This window comes from Stegostoma tigrinum, chromosome 26, assembly GCF_030684315.1.
Source record: "Stegostoma tigrinum isolate sSteTig4 chromosome 26, sSteTig4.hap1, whole genome shotgun sequence".
NCBI lineage: Eukaryota > Metazoa > Chordata > Chondrichthyes > Orectolobiformes > Stegostomatidae > Stegostoma > Stegostoma tigrinum.
The window spans coordinates 50,797,229-50,817,444 of record NC_081379.1 but is presented as its reverse complement, the minus strand read 5'-3'; the positions used below and the strand labels follow the sequence as shown (position 1 = coordinate 50,817,444).

The window sequence follows — 20,216 nt, the reverse complement described above, 5'->3', positions numbered from 1 at the left end:
CCACCGTATTTCAAATGCTGTCTGACTATATTCCTACATTCTAGTCCTTTTGAAATGAATACTAACATTGCATGTCAGAGCAAAGAACAGTACAAAACAGGAACAGGCCCGTCGGCCCACTGGGACTGCACCGACACATGATCCCTTTCTAAACTAAAAACCTTTTGCCTCTACCTGGCCCATATTCCACTATTCCCTGCATATTCGTACATCTGTCAAAATGTCTCTTAAGCACAACTATTCTTTCTGCCTCCACCATCTCCTCTGGTACTTACCATCCTCTCTGTAAAAAAAACTTGTCAAGTCTCCTTTCAACTTTCCCCTAGGAGTTGGGACATTAAAGATGTACAAGTCATTGGTGAGGCCACACTTGCAGTATGATGTACAGTTTTAGTCACCCTGTTACAGGAAAGGCATAGTTAATCTGGAAAATGTGCAAAGAGGAATTACAAGCATGTTGCTAGGAATAGTAGTCCTGAGTTCTGAGGAGAGGTTGGCCAGGATTGGGCTTTATTCCTTGGAATGTAGGAGAATGAGCGGTGACCTTACTGAGGCGGATAAAATCATGAGGGGATTAGATAGGAAGAATGCACTTAGTCTTTTTCCCAGGGATGGGGAATGGAAAACTAGAGTGTACAGATTTAAGGTGAGAGGGGGCAGATTTAAGGAGGATGTGAGGAGCAACTTTTTCACATAGAGAGTGGTGCATATTTGGAATGGGCTGCCAGAGAAAGTGGTTGAGACAGGCACAAAAACAACGTTTAAAAAACATTTGGGTAGGTACATGGTTGGAAAGTGTTTGGAGGGGGACATGGACCAAATGCAGGCAGTTAGAAATGGCTGAGTGGGCACCAGAGTCAGCATGGACCAGTTTGGGCCGAAGGGCCTGTTTCCATGCGGTATTACACTCTGACTTTAAATCTATGTCTCCACTAATCGACATTTCTACCCTAGAAAAAAGACTCTGACTATCTGTTTGACCTATGCCTGCCATAATTTTGGAAACTTTTATCAGGTCAGCCCTCATCCTCCAATACTCAAGTGAAAACAAAATCAAGTTAATAGCCCCCAGACCAGGCAACATCCTGATAAGCCGTTTCTGTATCCACCCCAAACCCTCCACATTCTTTTTGTCATATGGTGACGGAACAGTATGCAATATTCAAAATGTAGCCTAATTAAAATTCTACACAACTTTAGCATCACTTGCCAATTTTTATACTCTGTATTTCAACTGATGAAGGCTAGCTTGCCATATGCCTTCTTGAATACCATATCCTCTTGTGTTGCCACTTTCAGGGAACTTTAGACCTGTCTGCCTAGATTTGCTCATTCCTAGTTTATCCAAATCCTGTTGCAGCCATCCCAATTCCTCAACACTACTTGCCCCTCCACCTATTTTTGTGCCATCTGCAAATTTAGCCAGAATACCCACAGCTCCTTCATCTTCCTTCATATATAATGCGAGTAGTTGTGGTCCTAACACTGAACCCTGCAGAACTCAACTGGTTACCAGCTACTGTCCTGAAAAAGACCCCTTTATCCATGCCCTCCTGCTCCAGAATGTTCTGTAACTGCTCTGAGATGACCTTGGCCCTAGCACCCGAGAAGCAATGTAGCATCTCAACTGCAGACAGAAATCCCTTACAATTGAACCCACATTTAACTACTGCATTCCTACACTTCACTCCTCCCCTGTGTGTCAGGGCCAACCCTGACGCTATGAATCCGGTTTCGCTGCTTTCTCCTCAGAGGCCTTCCCCTCAACGGTACCCAAAGTGATGTATCTGTTTTGTCAGTGAATAGCTATAGGAAACCCCTGGGCTGCTTCGTCGTCACACATTCCCTTCCTACTGTGGAGTTTTAGCATGTAATGTGACCATTTCTCTTTATGTGATAATGGGAACTGCAGATGCTGGAGAATCTGAGATAATAAAATGTGAGGCTGGATGAACACAGCAGGCCCAGCAGCATCTCAGGAGCACAAAAGCTGACATTTCGGGCCTAGACCCTTCATCAGAGAGGGGGATGGGGTGAGGGTTCTGGAATAAATAGGGAGCGAGGGGGAGGCGGACCTCCGTTACATTGATGACTGTATCGGCGCCGCCTCTTTCTCCCCAGAGGAGCTCGAATAGTTCATCCACTTCACCAACACCTTCCACCCCAACCTTCAGTTCACCTGGGCCATCTCCAGCACATCCCTCACCTTCCTGGACCTCTCAGTCTCCATCTCAGGCAACCAGCTTGTAACTGATGTCCATTTCAAGCCCACCGACTCCCACAACTACCTAGAATACACCTCCTCCCACCTACCCTCCTGCAAAAATTCCATCCCCTATTCCCAATTCCTCCGCCTCCGCCGCATCTGCTCCCACGATGAGGCATTCCACTCCCGCACATCCCAGATGTCCAAGTTCTTCAAGGACCGCAACTTTCCCCCCACAGTGGTCGAGAACGCCCTTGACCGCATTTCCCGCAACACATCCCTTACACCCCGCCCCCGCCACAACCGCCAAAAGAGGATCCCCCTCGTTCTCACACACCACTCCACCAACCTCCAGATACAACGCATGATCCTCCGACACTTCCGCCATCTGCAATCCGACCCCACCACCCAAGACATTTTTCCATCCCCACCCTTGTCTGCTTTCCGGTTAGACCACTCTCTCCGTGACTCCCTTGTTCGCTCCACACTGCCCTCCAACCCCACCACACCCGGCACCTTCCCCTGCAACCGCAGGAAATGCTACACTTGCCCCCACACCTCCTCCCTCACCCCTATCCCAGGCCACAAGATGACTTTCCATATTAAGCAGAGGTTCACCTGCACATCTGCCAATGTGGTATACTGCATCCATTGTACCCGGTGTGGCTCCCTCTACGTTGGGGAAACCATGCGGAGGCTTGGGGACCGCTTTGCAGAACACCTCCGCTCAGTTCGTAATAAACAACTACACCTCCCAGTCGCAAACCATTTCCACTCCCCCTCCCATTCTTTAGATGACATGTCCATCATGGGCCTCCTGCAGTGCCACAATGATGCCGCCGAAGGTTGCAAGAACAGCAACTCATATTCTGCTTGGGAACCCTGCAGCCCAATGGTATCAATGTGGACTTCACCAGCTTCGAAATCTCCCCTACCCCCACCACATCCCAAAACCAGCCCAGTTCGTCCCCTCCCCCCACTGCACAACACAACCAGCCCAGCTCTTCCCCTCCACCCACTGCATCCCAAAACCAGTTTAACCTGTCTCTGCCTCCCTAACCTGTTCTTTCGCTCACCCATCCCTTCCTCCCACCCCAAGCCGCACCTCCATCTCCTACCTACTAACCTCATCCCACCTCCTTGACCTGTCCGTCTTCCCTGGACTGACCTATCCCCTCCCCACCCCCCCACCTATACTCTCCTCTCCGCCTATCTTCTTTTCTCTCCATCTTCGGTCCGCCTCCCCCTCTCTCCCTATTTATTCCAAAACCCTCACCCCACCCCCTTCTCTGATGAAGGGTCTAGGCCTGAAACGTCAGCTTTTGTGCTCCGGAGATGCTGCTGGGCCTGCTGTGTTCATCCAGTCTCACATTTTATTTCTCTTTATGTGTTATCCATGTACACACACTGCTTTGTGAATGCTCTGCAGTGACCCCAGCTGCTGCTCCAACTCCAGCTCTGAAGTTTTTTCTTTTAAGAAGCTGTAGTTAGAGACATTTCCTGCACATGTGATGGCCCCAGGCCCTCGAAATGTTAATGGCTTCCCTCATAGAGCAAAAGTGGCAAACTGTGCTCTCCCTCCGTGATTTACCCCTTGGGCAGATGTTTCATATGTTATAATATCAGTTATTTTAGGCTCTTATTCGCTGGTACTCATTAATATAGCATATACTCCTTGCAAGCTATAAACCATAAAAGAAAAGCAACACGCATGTCTTCTCCCCAGCACAGGAATTCCTACTGTGCTCTTAATTTCCAGAACTAAACACTTACTCTGGCTACACCTTACCTTTTTGCCTTTGTCTTGGCCACAGAAAATGGTCCCTGTGGTTCAGTGGTAGACAGCTGAATTTATGAGGGGAATGGGAGCTAGGATTTGGGACCTGCTGTTTCAGTCTGGTGCTTTTTCTGACAAAGAGTTTTGTTTCCAGATCCTGGGAGATTACGAGGAGCTTCCAAAACATTTGTTCAACTGCCTTTCAACAAATCACTTGTGCTCTGTAGCCTCTGAGCTCTACCGGACAATACTGCAGCAGCACAGGTTGGAGTGCACCTTGACCCAGGGAACCCTGTCTGAACAGGAGCTGGCAGAGAGTTGGGCTCAGTCATGGCTTCAAATGTTGGCTGAGGCTTTAACCTCTGACATCCCATTATATCAGCTGAACACAGCCAATTATTTCCTAGGAAAAACACTGAAGATCTTCCCAGCATCGTTCCACCTACTGGCTAGGGCATTTGATGGTAGCCATTCTGAACATCGCCTTGGCTGGATCACCTTAGTCAGCGCAAAGCAGATGACTTCTGGGTCCCTGCCCATGGAGGCCGACACACTGAGGAATTTGAGGGCCACCCTACATTGCCTGGATGACCGTGTGCGCCTCCGTGCTCTTGCTCTGCTATGCATCAGCCCTAAAACCAATCAGGCACTGAGTTCGAAGGCCATGAGTCTACTGAAGGAGTTCTTACCTCTCAACTTGAATTGCAGTTCCTCTTCATTCAGACAGTTGCTTCAGGTTAGTGTGAAGAAAGCCCTGGTGAGGATCAGAGACAGCTGTCTTCTGAACCTTCGTGCACTGAGAAGGTCGGACAACAGCAAGAACGGAGGAGAAGGATACCCAGGAGCAGCAGCCATTGTATTTGAGGGTGTTGGTAAGTCAAAGTTTTCTTTAGTTGTTGTGACTTATGGTCAGCACGAGCCTTATTCTGTAGACAGGTAGGAGGAGACAGGTCTTGCAGTCTCAGGACTTGTCCCTGGATAACATGAATTAAAACAACAACAACTTGCATCGATGTAGTAAAATGCTCCAAGGTACAAGGAGAATTAATTCATAGAAATTCCACTAATCATAAGATCGTAGCTGATCTGGTGTGGGTCGCAGCTCATTCTCTTGTCGTCACCTCACACACGCACTCCTTATCTATATAACTCAGCCTTGAATTAATGCAGTGACCCAACCTCAGTGGTAGAAACTAGGACATGGTTTTAAATGATCTAACAGACACTTAGCTCACGAATACAAACAAATACTACATTCACATCAGTGTCTGGGCCAACATTAACCTATTCAATTACAAAGAGTCAAATGCTTCTATTGGTTTCAAGTGGTTCCAAGTAAACTTGAATCTGAGACCTTTATCCCTTCAGTTTGTTTGCTATGATACAGTGATGATATATTATGTAGTATCTTAAAAGCATACTTACATTCAAACTGAGACACCTAAAACAATTAAGATCAGTGAGTACGAGTTAGTGTTACTTTAAGGAACAGCTTGATTTCACAGACCTCAAGTTTACAGAAAAAGTAGGGTGTAAGAAACCAGCTAGAAAAGTGTGGGAATAGTCAAGTCAAAGGTAATAGGATTTCTGCAGCTGATGGACTGAGATGGCTGGATTTGGACAATGTTACAGAAGTGATAATAGACTGCAGGAAATAATCAGGATTGACCAGAAGCTCAGCCTTGGAATCAAATATGAGACTAACATTATGAGTAGTCTGCTCCCGCCCAGCGTCAGGGAGAGATATTGCTGATGGTTTAGAAATGAAGTTTGGTTTTCTTCCTACTGTTTAATTGGAGGACAGTTCTACACATGCCTTACTGGATATCAGATAAACAGTCTGACAGTTCAGCAACAGTAGAGGAGGTGAGAGAGCTAGTGATGAAACAGAAGTGAATGTTTTCAGCATAGATGTAAAAATACTTGCGTATTTGGATGATGTTAACTTGATGGGAAGTAGGGCAGAGGCAACGTTAAGGAGAAGGCATTGCAAGAGTTTCCCTAAGTACAATTTCGAAGGATTGGGGAATAGTAAGAGCTGCCGATGCTGGAGCTGGAGGACAGATTGGGACTGAGTGAAGACAGTTTTCACTGGCTGGTCAACAGAGAAAGGACAGTTTGGTCTGCTATGTACCATGGAAGAGAGTGCTTTAAGGAGACAGTTGACAGAGTGTGGTTTCTCTGAATTCCTGGTTGATCCTGGAATATTGATTAGTTTTAGTAAATCAGAGCAGGGCACCAGAAGTTTCATGGATGGATCTGGCAGGCCAAGCCATTTGTCTGCCATGTACACCCCAAGTCTGCATCCTGTGGTCTTAATGGAGCAGAGGTAAGGGGCAGACTTAAGGATAGAAAGATGAGAGATAGCAGTAGAAGACTGTATGACACATGTGCCTGAACTCAGGTGGTCGATCTCATCCACGCTAATATTCAGAACGTCCAAACTAGCACCAAATGACTGGGTCAAAAAAGGTGGAACTTGCAGCTCCCCACAGTTAGATGCGTATGAGTATCAGTTGAACACAGGTGCATTTCAGTCTCCCACATGATCCACAAAATGCTTGGACTCTCCTTCCAATGAGCGACATCATTTCTCCAAGTTTTATTTGGGTGCAGTTTTGAAGGAGGGGTATCACCATGTCTATTGAGGTTTCTGGTTCTGCATTCTCTCCTTCCTACATTTGAGGCCTACTATGGGATTACAAGTTTCAAAATGCTGGATATGGGGTTAAAAAAGTTTAGTATGTTTGCAGAGTTGCATGATCACTCATGGACATGTGGAGTTATTCACAGATAACAAGGTGTAGAGCTGGAAGAACACAGCAGGCCAAACAGCATCAGAGGAGCAGGAATGCTTTCGTTGGGCCTAGATCCTTCTTCAGAAATGGGGGAGGGGATGGGGATTCTGAAATAAATAAGGAGTGAGGGGGAGGCGGATAGAAGATGGATAGAGGAGAAGATAGGTGGAGAGGAGACAGGTCAAAGAGGTGGGGATGGAGCCAGTAAAGGTGAGTGTAGGTGGGGAGGTAGGGAGGGGATAGGTCAGTCCAGGGAGTATGGACAGGTCAAAGGGATGGAATGAGGTTAGTAGGTAGCAGATAGGGTTGGGGCTTAAGATGGGAGGAGAGGACAGGTGAGGGAGGTGGGGACGAGCTGGGCTGGTTTTGGGATGCAGTAGGGGGTGGGGAGATTTTGAATCTTGTGAAGTCCACATTGATACCATTGGGCCGCAGGGATCCCACGCAGAATATGAGATGCTGTTCCTGCAACCTATGGGTGGCATCACTGTGGCACTGCAGGAGGCCCAGGATGGACATGTCATCTGTGGAATGGGAGGGGGAGTTGAATTGGTTCGCGATTGGGAGGTGCAGTTGTTCAGTGCGAACCGAGCGCAGGTGTTCTGCAAAGCGGTCCCCAAGCCTCTGTTTGGTTTCCCCGATGTAGAGGAGGCCACACCGGGAACAGCGGATACAGTATACCACGTTAGCAGATGTGCAGGTGAATATCTGCTTGATGTGGAAGGTCTTCTTGGCTCCTGGGATGGGGGTGAGGGGGCAAGTATGGGGGCAAGTGTAGCACTTCCTGAGGTTGCAGGGAAAAGTGCTGGATGTGGTGGGACTGGAGGGGAGTGTGAAATGGACAAGGGAGTCCCTGAGAGAGTGATCCCTCCGGAAGGCAGATGAGGGTGGGGAGAGAAAATTGTCTTTGGTGGTGGGGTCAGATTGTAGATGGTGGAAGTGTCGGAGGATGATGTGTTGGATCCGGAGCTTGGTGGGGTAGTATGTGAGGATGAGGGGGATTCTGTTTTGATTCTTATTGCGGGGAGTGGGTGTGAGGGATGAGTTGTGGGAAATGCGGGAGACACGGGTCGCGGGCGTTCTCGACCACTGGGGGGGGCAGTTGTGGTCCTTGATAAATGAGGACATCTGAGCTGCATGGGAGTGGAATGCCTCATCCTGGGAGCAGATGCAGTGGAGGCGAAGGAATTGGGAATAGGGGCTGAGATTTTTGCAAGAAGGTGTGTGGGAGGAGGTATATTCTAGGTAGCAGTGGGAAACTGTGGGATTGAAATGGATATCGGTTTCTAGGTGGTTGCCAGTGATGGAGACAGAGAGGTCCAGGAAGGAGAGAGAGGTATTAGAGATGGGCCAGGTGAACTTAAGGTTAGGGTGGAAGGTGTTGGTGAAGTGGATGAACTGTTTGAGCTCCCCGTGGGAGCGCGAGGCGGCGCCGATACAGTCATCAATGTCGCGGAGGAATAGGTGTGGTTTAGGGCCTGTGTAGGTACGGAAGAGGGATTGTTCCATGTGACCTACAAAGAGGCAGGCATAGCTTGGGCCCATGCGGGTGCCCTGGCCACCCCTTTGTCTGTAGGAAGTGGGAGGAATCGAAAGGGAAGTTGTTGAGGGTGAGGACGAGTTCAGCTAAGCAGATGAGGGTGTCAGTGGAGTGGGACTGGTCGGGCCTGCGGGACAGGAAGAAGTGGAGGGCCTTTAGCCATCTGTATGAGGAATGCAGATGTATAGGGACTGGACATCCACAGTGAGGTGTCGGGGACCAGAGAATTGGAAGTTCTGGAGGAGGTGGAGGGTGTGGGTGGTGCCACAGACGTAGGTAGGGAGTTCGTGGATCAAGGGGGAGAAAACGGAGTCCAGATAGGTGGAGATAAGTTTGGTGGGACAGGAGCAGGTGGAGACAAAAGGTTGACCAGAGCAGGCAGGTTTGTGGATTTTGGGAAGGAAATAGAAGCGGGCGGTGCGGGGTTGGGGAGCGATGAAGTTGGAGGCTGTAGGTGGGAGGTCACCTGAGGTGATGAGGTTGTGGATGGCTGTGTGATGATAGTTTGGTGGACGGGGGTGGGGTCTTGATCAAGGAGGCGGTAGGAGTGGGTGTCGGAGAGTTGGCAACTGGCCTCGGTGATGTAGAGGTCAGTGCACCATACTACAACTGCACCTCCCTTATCGGGTTTTATGGTGAGGTTGGGTTTGGCGCGGAGGGTTGCATGTTCTGCGGGGGAGAGGTTGGAGTGGGTGAGAGGGGTGGAGAGGTTGAGGCGATTGATGTCTCGGAATTCCCGACGGTATCAACGTGGACTTCACAAGCTTCAAAATCTCCCCTCTCCCTACCACATCCCAAAACCAGCCCGGCTCGTCCCTGCCTCCCTGACCTGTCCTTCCTCCCACCTATCCCCTCTTCCCACCTCAAGCCCCACCCCCACCTCCCACCTACTAACCTCATCCGCCCCCTTGACTTGTCTGTCCTCTGTAGACTGACCTATCTCCTCCCTACCTCCCCACCTACACTCACCTTTACTGGCCCCAACCCCACCTCTTTAACCTGTCTGCCTCCTCTCTACCTATCTTCTCCTCGATCCATCTTCTATCCGCCTCCCCCGCTCTCCCTATTTATTTCAGAAACCCATTCCCCTCCCCCATTCTTGAAGAAGGTCGAGGCCTGAAATATCAACTTTCTGCTCCTCTGATACTGCTTGTCCTGCTGTGTTCATCCAACCCTACACCTTGTTATCTCAGATTCTCCTGCATCTGTAGTTCCTACTATGTCTGGAGTTATTCACAGGTTGGATTAAGCTTTCTGGTGTGAGAGGGATATGAAATAACTCCACAGAGGCCAGTCTTGACCCTTTACTTCTAATGAACAGTCCTTAACTGTAATACTGTCTCTTCAGAGTCAGCTCTCCAAGTGCCAGAATTTCTCTCAGTCCTTTTTTCTCTGTCAACTAAGGCCCTCTGACTGGACCAGATTAACAGATCTATTCAGGGAACTCGTATCCAGAAGTCCAGCTGGCTGACCTCATTACAATCACTGCAGGTACAGCATGATCTTTAACATGTCTTCCTACTGCATAGTCACTTTCCAAACCAACGCCTCTAATACATGGTAGCTATGATGATATTGACTATTGGTACTGACTCTGCAGCCAAAAGATCAAATGCAGGAATGGCGAAGTGAGATGCACCCAGCCTATCCCATCTGAATGTTCTGGCAGTCCAGGAGTTCCTAGAATCATAGAATCCCTACAGTGTGGAAGCTGGCCATTCAGCCCATCGAGTCTACACTGAACCTCCGAAGAGCATCTTAGTCACACTCACCCCCCTACCCTAGACACTACAAGCAGTTTAGCTTGCCAGCCTGCTTAACCTTTACATTTTTGGACTGTGGGAAGAAACAGGAGCACCTGGAGGAAACCTTTGCAGACACAGGGAGAATTTGTAAATTCCACACAGACAATCACCCAAGACTGGAATTGAATCCAGGCCCCTGGTGCTGTGAGACAGCAGTGCTAGCCATGAGTTGGGTAGTTTGTTTCTATGTATGCCACACTTTCTCACATTTATGGCACTGTATACCATCCAGTGTCCAGAAGATGCAGTAACTACCTGGTACTGGACAGTGAACTCACTCACATGTCCTTCTCCATGCTACCTCCGCAAAGACTTGGCCCTGAAAGGGAAGTACACGCTTACCTTCAAGGAGGCCAGGCTCCGGCAAGATCAGTCCCATTTCTGACCTCAAATTAATTACTTCTAAGGAAGTAGAGAGCAAGATGAATAGAAGAATGATGGGAGGATTTATATTACAGGACAAGTTTGCCTTGGAGGGTGGAGGGTGGAGAGCTAAGCTGTACCTTCTGTGATTAATCAAGTCTCTGCTAAGATCTTACTTTACTTGAGAAAGCTGGAACTGTCCATACTCCTCCAAAAGCTTTTCTGAATGGAACTGAAGAAGAAGACATCATTCAGCCAGCTCCAGGGGAGTTTATTCGTGTGCATGACCTCAGCATTTTCAGGAGACCATACACATTTCTCAATCTTCTGTTTTAACAAGCACCTTTTATCCACCACACCCCATCCCAATAATGTGCCTTCAATATCAGAAAAGTAGACGAAGCACCTCCCTCTTAATGTGAATGTTGCTCCTGCAGGCTTCTGCCATTAATTCTATTTCTTGCTTCCAGTATTTACCCCTCCCAGTCTGTGGAGTCAATAGCAGAACTTGGAAGTCTTCTCCCTTGCAGGTTGCTTTACATATAAACATCATTGCATCTTTTTCCCCTTCACTTTTTTTTCATTTTCTTACCTTTCAGCTTACTAACCTTTGCTCCTTCTTTCTCCTTTATCCCTTGTCTCCCTCTTTTCCTTTCCTCTTTCCTTCTAGAGGGAAATTAGGAGGGACGAAAGGAGACATGAAATAGTTTTGGCATATAGGGTTAATGAGAATCCAAAGGGTTTCTATAAAAATATTAAGGATAAAAGACTAACAAGGTAGTGAATAGGGCCTCTTAAAGATCAGCAAGCCTGCCTTTGTGTGGAAACCACAGGAGATGATGGAGATACTAAATGAGTATTTTGCATCAGTGTTTACTGTGGAGAAGGATATGGAAGATAGAGAGTGTGGGGAAAAATGTCCATATTACAGAGGAGGTGGTGCTGGATGTCTTTAAATGTGTAAAGGTGGATAAATCCCCAGAACCTGATCAGATGATTTAAAAGGGATCCAAGGGGCAATGTTTTTCACTCAGAGGGTGTGCATGTATGGAATGAGCTGTTAGAGGACGTGGGGGGAGGCTGGTACAATAATAACGTTTAAAAGGCATCTATGTGGGTAGATGAATAGGAAGGGTTTAAAGGGATATGGGCCAAATGCTGGCAAATGGGACTAGATTTTTATAGGATATCTGGTCAGCATGGACAAGTTGGACTGAAGGGTCTGTTTCCATGCCATACACCTCTATGAGTCTAGAACTCTGTGGTTAGCTCGAGAAGTGATTGTTAGTCCGCTTGCTAAGATATTTGTAATGGTGATAACTACAAGTGAGGTGCCGAAAGACTGGAGGTTAGCTTACCTGGTTCTAGTATTTAAGAAAGGTGATAAGGAAAAGTCAGAATACTATAGACCGGTGAGCCTGACGTCAGTGGTGGGCGGGTTATTGGAGGAAAGCCTGAGGGACAGGATTTACGTGTATTCGGAAAGGCAAGGACTGATTAGGAATAGTCAGCATGACTTTATGCGTGGGAAGTTGTGCTTCACTGACTTGATGGTTTTTGAAGAAGTAACGAATAGAATTGATGAGGGCAGAGCAGTGGACGTGATCTATACAGATTTCAGTAAGGTGTTCGACAAAGTTCCTCATGGTAGACATTGTTAGCAAGATTAGATAATATGGAATAAAAGGAGAACTAGCCATTTGGATATAGATATGGCTTGAAGGTAGAAGACAGAGAATGGTAGTGGAGGGTCACTTTTCAGACTGGAGGCCTGTGACCAGTGGTGTGGCACAAGGATCGGTGCTGGGTTCACTGTTATTGCCCTTTATATAAGTAATTTGGATATGAAAATAAGAGGTATGGTTAGTAAGTTTGCAGATGACACCAAAAATTGGAGGTGTAGTGGACAGCAAAGAAAGTTACTTCAGAGTACAATGGGACCTTGATCAGATAAACCAATGGGCTGTGGCGTGGTAGATGAAGTTTAAGTTAGATAAATGTGAGGTACTGCTTTGTGGAAAGGCAAATCACGGCAAGACTTATATGCTTAGTGCTAAGGTCGTGGGGAATGTTGCTGAACAAGGAGACCTTGGAGTACAGGTTCATAATGCTTTGAAGGTGGAGTTATAGGTAGACAGGATAGTGAAGGTGGTGTTTGGTATGCTTGCCTTTATTGGTCAGTGCATTGAGTATAGAAGTTGGAAGGCCATTGTTTAGGCCACTTTTGGAATACTGTGTGCTGTTCTGGTCTCCTTGCTATAAGAAGGATGTTGTGGAAATTGAAAGGGTTCAGATAACATTTATACAGAGGTTGCCAGAGTTGGAGGATTTGAACTATAGGGAGAGGCTGAATAGGCAGGGGCTATTTTTCTGGAGTGTCAGAGGATGAGAGGTGACCTTAAAGAGATTTATAAAATCATGAGGATCTTGGATAGAGTGAATAGATAAGATCTTTTCCCCAGAGTTGGGGAGTCCAAAACTAGAGGGCATAGGTTTAAGGTGAGAGGGGTAAGTTTTGAAAGGGACCTAAGGGGCAGTTTTTTCATGTAGAGGGTAGTGCGTATATGGAATGAGCTGCCAGAGGAAGTGGTGGAGACTGGTACAATTACAACATGTAAAAGGCACCTGGATGGGTATATGAATAGGATGGGTTTAGAGGGATATGGGCCAAATGTTCGCAAATGGGACTAGATTAATTTAGGATATCTGGTCAGAATGGACATGTTGGACCAAAGGGTCTATTTCCATACTGTACATCTCTCTGATTCTGTCTATGACTCTAATCTTCTCTTATTCTTAGCTCCCCTTCCTTTTTTTTCTCTGTCTCTGTCACTGCTTTTCCACACTGTTCCAACTATTCAGCACGATGCAGGTGTACCAGTGCTTGTTCTCCCTATCCAGAAATGACTACATCACTCCAGAGGATAAGGTAATGAAAGATGATGTTCGAGCCCAGTTTCTCCTCACACATTTTTATATAGTGAGGTTTGTATTATCCAGCACTCACCAGGAGTGGGTAGTGCTGGTAAATCAAAAACACTATGTAGCACTTAATACCTCAGCTATTTGGGAGACTTTTCGCAGCTGGTTCTTTTACAATAGCTGCAGACTGACAACACCTGTATTTTCCACAGAACTTTGACATTTGTTAAGATCATTTAAAACCTGTCAATGTTAAAAACACATGGCAGTAAATATTCTAGACCATCAGGGTAACACAGTCAGCTTGTCATTATGATAAAGGCAGAGCTTGAGTATTACAAAGAATGAGTTTTAAACAAGATCAAAGGTTAGTTTTATTACACAACTACTGTTGAAGTTACTTGTTAAAATATATGTAGGTAAAATGCAGACATGGATAAAAGATATTTGTAAAAATGACAGTAAGGTCAATCTGTATCGTTACTTTTCCTGACTGCTTTTGAAGATTTCTGTTGCCCAGCTGAGGGAATTGTAAATCTGAAGCCAAAGTTCTGCACCTGCTCTAATCTCTGTGGTTGAATAGTTCGGGTGTTGCTTATACATGTGAACTGCGCACAACAGGCTCAGAAAACACATGAAGCTTTCTTTGCTTCACATTTACAACACTGCAGTTTGTAGCCTCGTTTGATACAGAAGCCCTTTCTGAAAACATTAAATGCTGGAGATCACAGCGGGTCAGGCAGCGCCCATTGAGAGAGAACAAGGTAACATTTCGAGTCTACGTGACACTTTATCAGAGCAAAGTGAAGTGTGGTGGGGGCAGCATTCATGCTATAGTTGGATGGGTGTGGTGGAGTCTAGAGTGCTGGGGGAGAAGGGATGTTGATCGTTCAGATTATGTGATCGGAATGTGAGACTGACAGAACAATTGTATGTCTAACTGCCAGACTTGAAAGGATGAACAGTCCTACTAGGGTGCAGAGAGGGGAGAAAGGACATGGTGACATAGAATATAACAAGTAAAGCTGAAAGAAAGGGGAGGAATGGGAGTTGGTTTACAGTTTGAAGCTGTTGAACTCTATATTAAGTCTAGAAAGCTATAACGTGCCTAGTCTGAAGATGAGATGTTGTTCCTGCAGTTTGCTCGGTGATTCACTGGAGCACTATAGCATGCCAAGGACAGACAAGTGGGTATGTGAGCAGGATACTGCGTTAAAATGACTGGCTGCAGGAAGTTCGGGGTTATGCTTGTGCACAGACTGGAGGTGCTCTGCAAAGTGGTCACCCAGTCTGCGTTTGGGTTCTCCAGTATAGAGTAGGCCACATTGGGTGCAGATTGGAGAAGGGACAGGTGAAATGCTGCTTCACCTGGAAAGACTGCTTAGGCCCTTGGATAGTGAGCAGGGAGGAGGTGAAGGAGCAGGAATTGCACCTTCTGGGCCATGTGGGAATGTGCCGTGGGAAGGGGTGTGGTGTTAGTAGTCGATGAATGGACTGGGAAGTCCCAGAAGGAATGATCCCCGCAAAATGCAGAAGGGAGAGTGAGGGGCAGGTGTGTTTGGTGGCGTTCTGCTGGAGTTGTCTGAAATGGCAGAGGATGAGTGATGGGAAGGGACATGAGCAGAAGCTCAGGTGATAGGTTGGATTTGGTTGAGAGCCCTGTCAAACACAGTAGGCAAAAAACATGGTTATAAAAGAAGCGAGTCAGGTCAGCAGCGCAGTTTTGGAAGGTGGCATCATCCAACCAGATGCAACTTAGGTCCAAGGAACTGGGAGAATAGAATGGAATCCTTGCAGGATGTGGCATATGAAGTGCTGTAGTGAACATAGCTATGGCAGTCAGTGGCTTTAAAGTGGATGGCAGTGGACAGTTTATTCCCCAAAATGGAGATGGAGAGGTCAAAGAAAGGAAGGGAAATGTTGGAAATGGACAATGTAAAAGTTATAGACAGGTGGAAATTGGAGGCAAAATGAACAAATTTTTCAAGTTCCAGTGGGAGCATGAAGTGGCGCCAAGGCAGTCGTTGATGTTCTGAGAAAAAGAGTTGTGGGAAGCAGTCAGTGTAGGTCTGGAACAAGGAACAAGTTCTACATACCCAATAAAGAGGCAGGCAGAACTGAAGTCCATGAGGGTGCCCATAGTCACTCCTTTGACTTGGCAGGTGTGAGATGAATTACAGGAACAATTGTTTGGTGTGAGAACAAGTTCACCCAGATGGGGAAGAGGATTGTTCAGGCCTCTGGTCAAGAAAAAAGCCGAGAGTTTGCAGACCATCCTGGGGCGTAGTGAAGATATGGAGGGATTGGGCATGCATGGTAAATGGGAGATATTTAGGGCCAGACAACTGGAAATTGTTAATATGGTGGAAGTTTTCAGAGGAATCATGGATGTGGGTGGGTGGGGTCTTGACAAATAGAGGATGGAGTCAAAGTAAGAGGAAATGAGCTCAGTGAGGCGAGGGGCTCCACAATGGGCTTCCACAAGATGGTTTACTTCTTCTATGACTGTCGTTTCCTGCCCACTGTGGTTGACAAGGCTCTCAATCACATCTGATTTATCATCTGTGCCCCGCCCTTGCCCCTTGCCATCACTCTCAACAGCGTGATCATATCCCCCTTGTCCTCACTTTTCATCCCACCAGCCTCTGCATTCAAAGGATCATTCTGTCCATTTCAGACAACTCCAGCAGAATGCCACCACCAAACACATCTTCCCCTCACTCCCCTGTCTGCATTTCACAGGGACCGTTTCTTCCAGAACACACTAGTCCATTCATTGATGACGAACACCCTTCCCCACTTCCCATGTAACTACAGAAGATGCAACACCTGCCCCATCACCTCCCCTCTGCTCACTATGCAAGGCCCTAAACAGTGTTTCCAGGTGAAGCAGCATTTTAACCTGTACCGCTTCCAGTCTTGTCTATTGTATTCACTGCACCCAGTGGAGAAACCAAATGAAGATTGAGTGACCATGTGTTTTGAGAAGATTCGTAGCTCAGGTTGAGTTTCTGGATGTGAGTGACCACTTTGCAGAACACCTCCAGTCTGTGTGAATGCAGGAGCCTGTCCTTCCTATCACTGGTCATTTTAACACAGCATCCTGCTCACGTGACCACTTATCTGTCCTCTGCATGCTGCAGTGCTCCAGTGAATTAGAAAAATAAGATCTCACCTTCAGACTAGGCACTTTACAACCTTGGACTTCATATCGAGTTCAACGCCTTCAAATTGTGAACCAACCCCCACTCCTTTCTTTCCTTTTAGCTTTAATAGTTACATTCTCTGTGACCCATGTCCTCTCTCCCCTCTCCCCACTCCAGTGGGACTGTCTGTTCTTTCAAGTCTGGCAGTTGGATGCACCATTGTTCTGCCTTTGTCACATTCAAATCACTTAATCTGAATTATCAACATCCTTTCTCCCCCAGTACTGTACATTCTACCTCTCGCTGCAACAATACCACAAATGCTGCCCCCTCCACACTTCATTTCAGCTCTGATGAAGTGTCATCTAGACTTGAAACATTAGCTTTTTTTTTTCTCCATAGATGTTGCCGGATCCATTGTGATCTCCAGGATTTGTTGTTTTCAGAACAGATTGCAGCATCTGCAGTAATCCGCTTCTACATGGAACTCATTTCACTGGTTTGCCTTCCTTTATCTCTCTGATGAGATCTCTCTCTCTCTCTTTCTGATTGTTACTCACAGGATTCTTCTGAAATTCTGCCAAAATGTTTCAAAACCTATGGTGATTACCATCCCTGAACTGTTGTATCATGCTTCCATATTAAACAGTAAATCTGTCTATCGCTGTCAACTTTTAATTACCTCAGCCAATAATATGGATTGTTCTCAGGTTGCAGTGAGCTCGGAGGAGCTCTTCACACTTCCAGGGAAATTATTGTTAGCTAGTTTCTGTAACCTTTCAAAATGTTCATTGAATTACAGAAAGATGTCTTGGGATCTTTTTCCCTGAAATAGGTACAGTATATTCCCAATGCCAGCTATTATGATTCCAAGCAATTGTAATATTTGATAGTTCATTTTCTGTTTCTGTTTCTGCTTTCTGTTGGTTTTTTTTTGTTAAACAAGCTCTATGTTCCATATTAAGCAATTTAAAATTCCTTGAATGAAACCTGGCTTGATAGGCCATACATTTAATTTTCACATCGGTTAACATGTTGATTAGCCTCTGAACCCTATTCAGATGAGGTTGCAAATATTCTTTAACAACTGACCATATGTTTATTGCACATAAGAGGAAATCAACGAACGGAGTTATAAATATACATATACATGACGACTATTCAAAAGATCTTTATATGAATAGCAAAACAAAGTTTCAACCTGTTTCCACAACACTTGTTTCAGAGACTCAGTACTAGAGAAATATCACCCTCGTTTCAGCTGTCCGAGTTTGCTGACATAAACCTGCCAGAATTCTATTAGCCGAAACGTTCTCAGATCTAGTAAGTTGAAGACTTCTATCTCAGATCTCCCATCTTGGAAGCTCCACAATAAAACATTACAGCTGAGAATGAATAGTTCCCTTGAACTGATTTGATTCACCTGCAAGCCAAAACTGATCTGGTGGTTCTGAACCGAAACTTTGAACTTTCAGTTCACAGTCAAAGATAATTGCCTTAATGTGGTTACATTGCTTATCATAAACCCAACAGTGTAAATATTTTATCCATTAACATCGCTGGGTTTTTCCCACTATCATGACTACATGACTACATGCTTGCTTGAAACTGATGTATTTGGTCATTTGTTCAAATGACCTAGTGAGCTTTTAAAAAATACCCTCGGAACTGATTCACCTTCACTTGTCTCTAGTTTGAATTCCAAGCCCAAACACCTTTCATTACACAGTTTAATTCATAAGAGAAGTTATGTAGCTTCTGGGAGGCATTTTTTGAATTTTGTGACCATTATAAATAGAGTTGGCGTCTTTTCAAAATATGTATTATGACTACATTCATAACAACTGTTTTCTCACCCCTCTTCATCCTGCACTCCTTCACTGGCTGTGGACAAACTGAGAACAGACCTGATCTCTTGTCATTTGGATTGTTACAGGTTTTGTACAGTGGCTGCTAGAGCTGAGTGTATCTTCTCTGCTGCCAGGCCTGAACTACCAGAGGAAGAAGACAGCATTACTGCTGATGGAGGCCCTGCTGGAGACCTGTACAGACAGCTGGAGCCCAAACAAAAGGAAAGGACAGCCACCTCGTAAGAATCAGGAATACTTTTTGTTGGTTGACTGATGAGAAGTTACCCAATACCATTGGGAAAATCCTCAGCACCTTCAGGAAATGAGGACGCATGTTACTTAGAATCCCTACAGTGTAGAAAGAGACTCTGAAGAGCATCCCACCAAAACCCAGTCTCCTATCCTATCCTCATAATCCTGCATTTACCATGGCTGATCCATCATGTCTGCACATCTGTAGAGACTACAGGCAATTTTAGCGTGACAATCCACCTAACCCACATATCTTTGGACTGTGGGAGGAAATCAGAGTAACTGGTGGAAGCCCACACAGACACATTCAGCGTATGTTAAACCTAGGGGCCACAGTAGGTGCTTTCTCTGTGGGTAACATTCTGCAGCTTAGCTTAAAGCTGAGATTCAGGACTTATTTTGGGGTTCAAATGAGTTGATAGCCAGAGACTATTCCCAGGGCAGAAAAGGCTAACACGAGGGGTCATAGTTTCAAGCTGGTTGGAGGAAAGTATAGAGGGGATGTCAGAGGTGGGTTCTTTACACAGAGAGTTGTGAGACCATGGAATGCGTTGCCAGTAGCAGTTGTGGAAGCAAGGTCAATGGGGACATTTAAGAGACTGCTGGACATGCATATGGTCACAGAAATTTGAGGGTGCATACATGAGGATCAATGGTCGGCACAACATCGTGGGCTGAAGGGCCTGTTCTGTGCTGTACTGTTCTGTGTTCTATTCTCTGGCTGTATTATATGTACTTGTGAATCAGATTGACGTGGGGCAAGTGATTAATACCCACATCTCTATCTTCTCTACCTAATGAGGCAGACTTACTTGGTCACCTGATTGGTATCAGGCTTCTTTGATGAAATGAAATGAAATAAAAGCGGAGAATGTGGTGAAAGCTCAGCACATCTGGCAGTCTCCATGGAGACAGAAACAGAGTTAATGTTTCGAGTCCAAAATGACTCTGAAATGAGCTGGAAATTACCATGTTTTATAGAAGACATGCGTGAAACAAATGAAGAAGATGCCTAGAGCAAAAGACAAATGAAGTACTAATAGTGGTGAAGGAGCAATTAAGATATAAAAAGGAGTGAATGCTACATGTGAAAAGGAGAAAATGGGTCTGCTCTGCTGACAGCGAAGCCACCAAGATAGACAAAAGAGACAGAATGAGGGTTGGGGCTATATTTAGAATGGAAGAGAAAGGGTATAGCCTGAAGGTGTTAAATGCAGTATTGATCCCTGAAGTCGTAAAGTGCCAAAATGGAAAATGAGTTGTACTTCCTCTGGTAACAAAGTGTGGAGCTGGATGAACACAGCAGGCTTAGCAGCATCTCAGGAGCACAAATGCTGACGTTTTTGGCTTAGACCCTCCAGCATCTGCATTCCCCATTATCTCTGATCACAATTTGTACCTCCTCTGGCTTCTGTTGTGCTTTATTACACCTCTGCAGCAGACCCAGTATGGAAAAGTTAACATGGGAGCGAGGAAAGTTGGGCAGAAAAATACAGGTAGAGTTTAATACGGGCAAGAGTGAGCTGATGTATTTGGAGAGGAAATGCAAGAGGAGTG

General features: G+C 45.9%; 1 protein-coding gene across 1 annotated transcript in view; it reads left to right on the top strand.

Annotated features, from left to right (window-relative positions):
- si:ch211-225b11.4 (thyroid adenoma-associated protein homolog) overlaps nt 1-20,216 on the top strand; it is a 248,624-nt gene that overhangs the window by 109,292 nt on the left and 119,116 nt on the right. The window contains exons 12-13 of the mRNA XM_048556638.1: nt 4,138-4,855; nt 18,494-18,646. Of these exons, the coding sequence (XP_048412595.1) occupies nt 4,138-4,855; nt 18,494-18,646 (871 nt within the window). The remainder of the gene's footprint in view (nt 1-4,137; nt 4,856-18,493; nt 18,647-20,216) is intronic.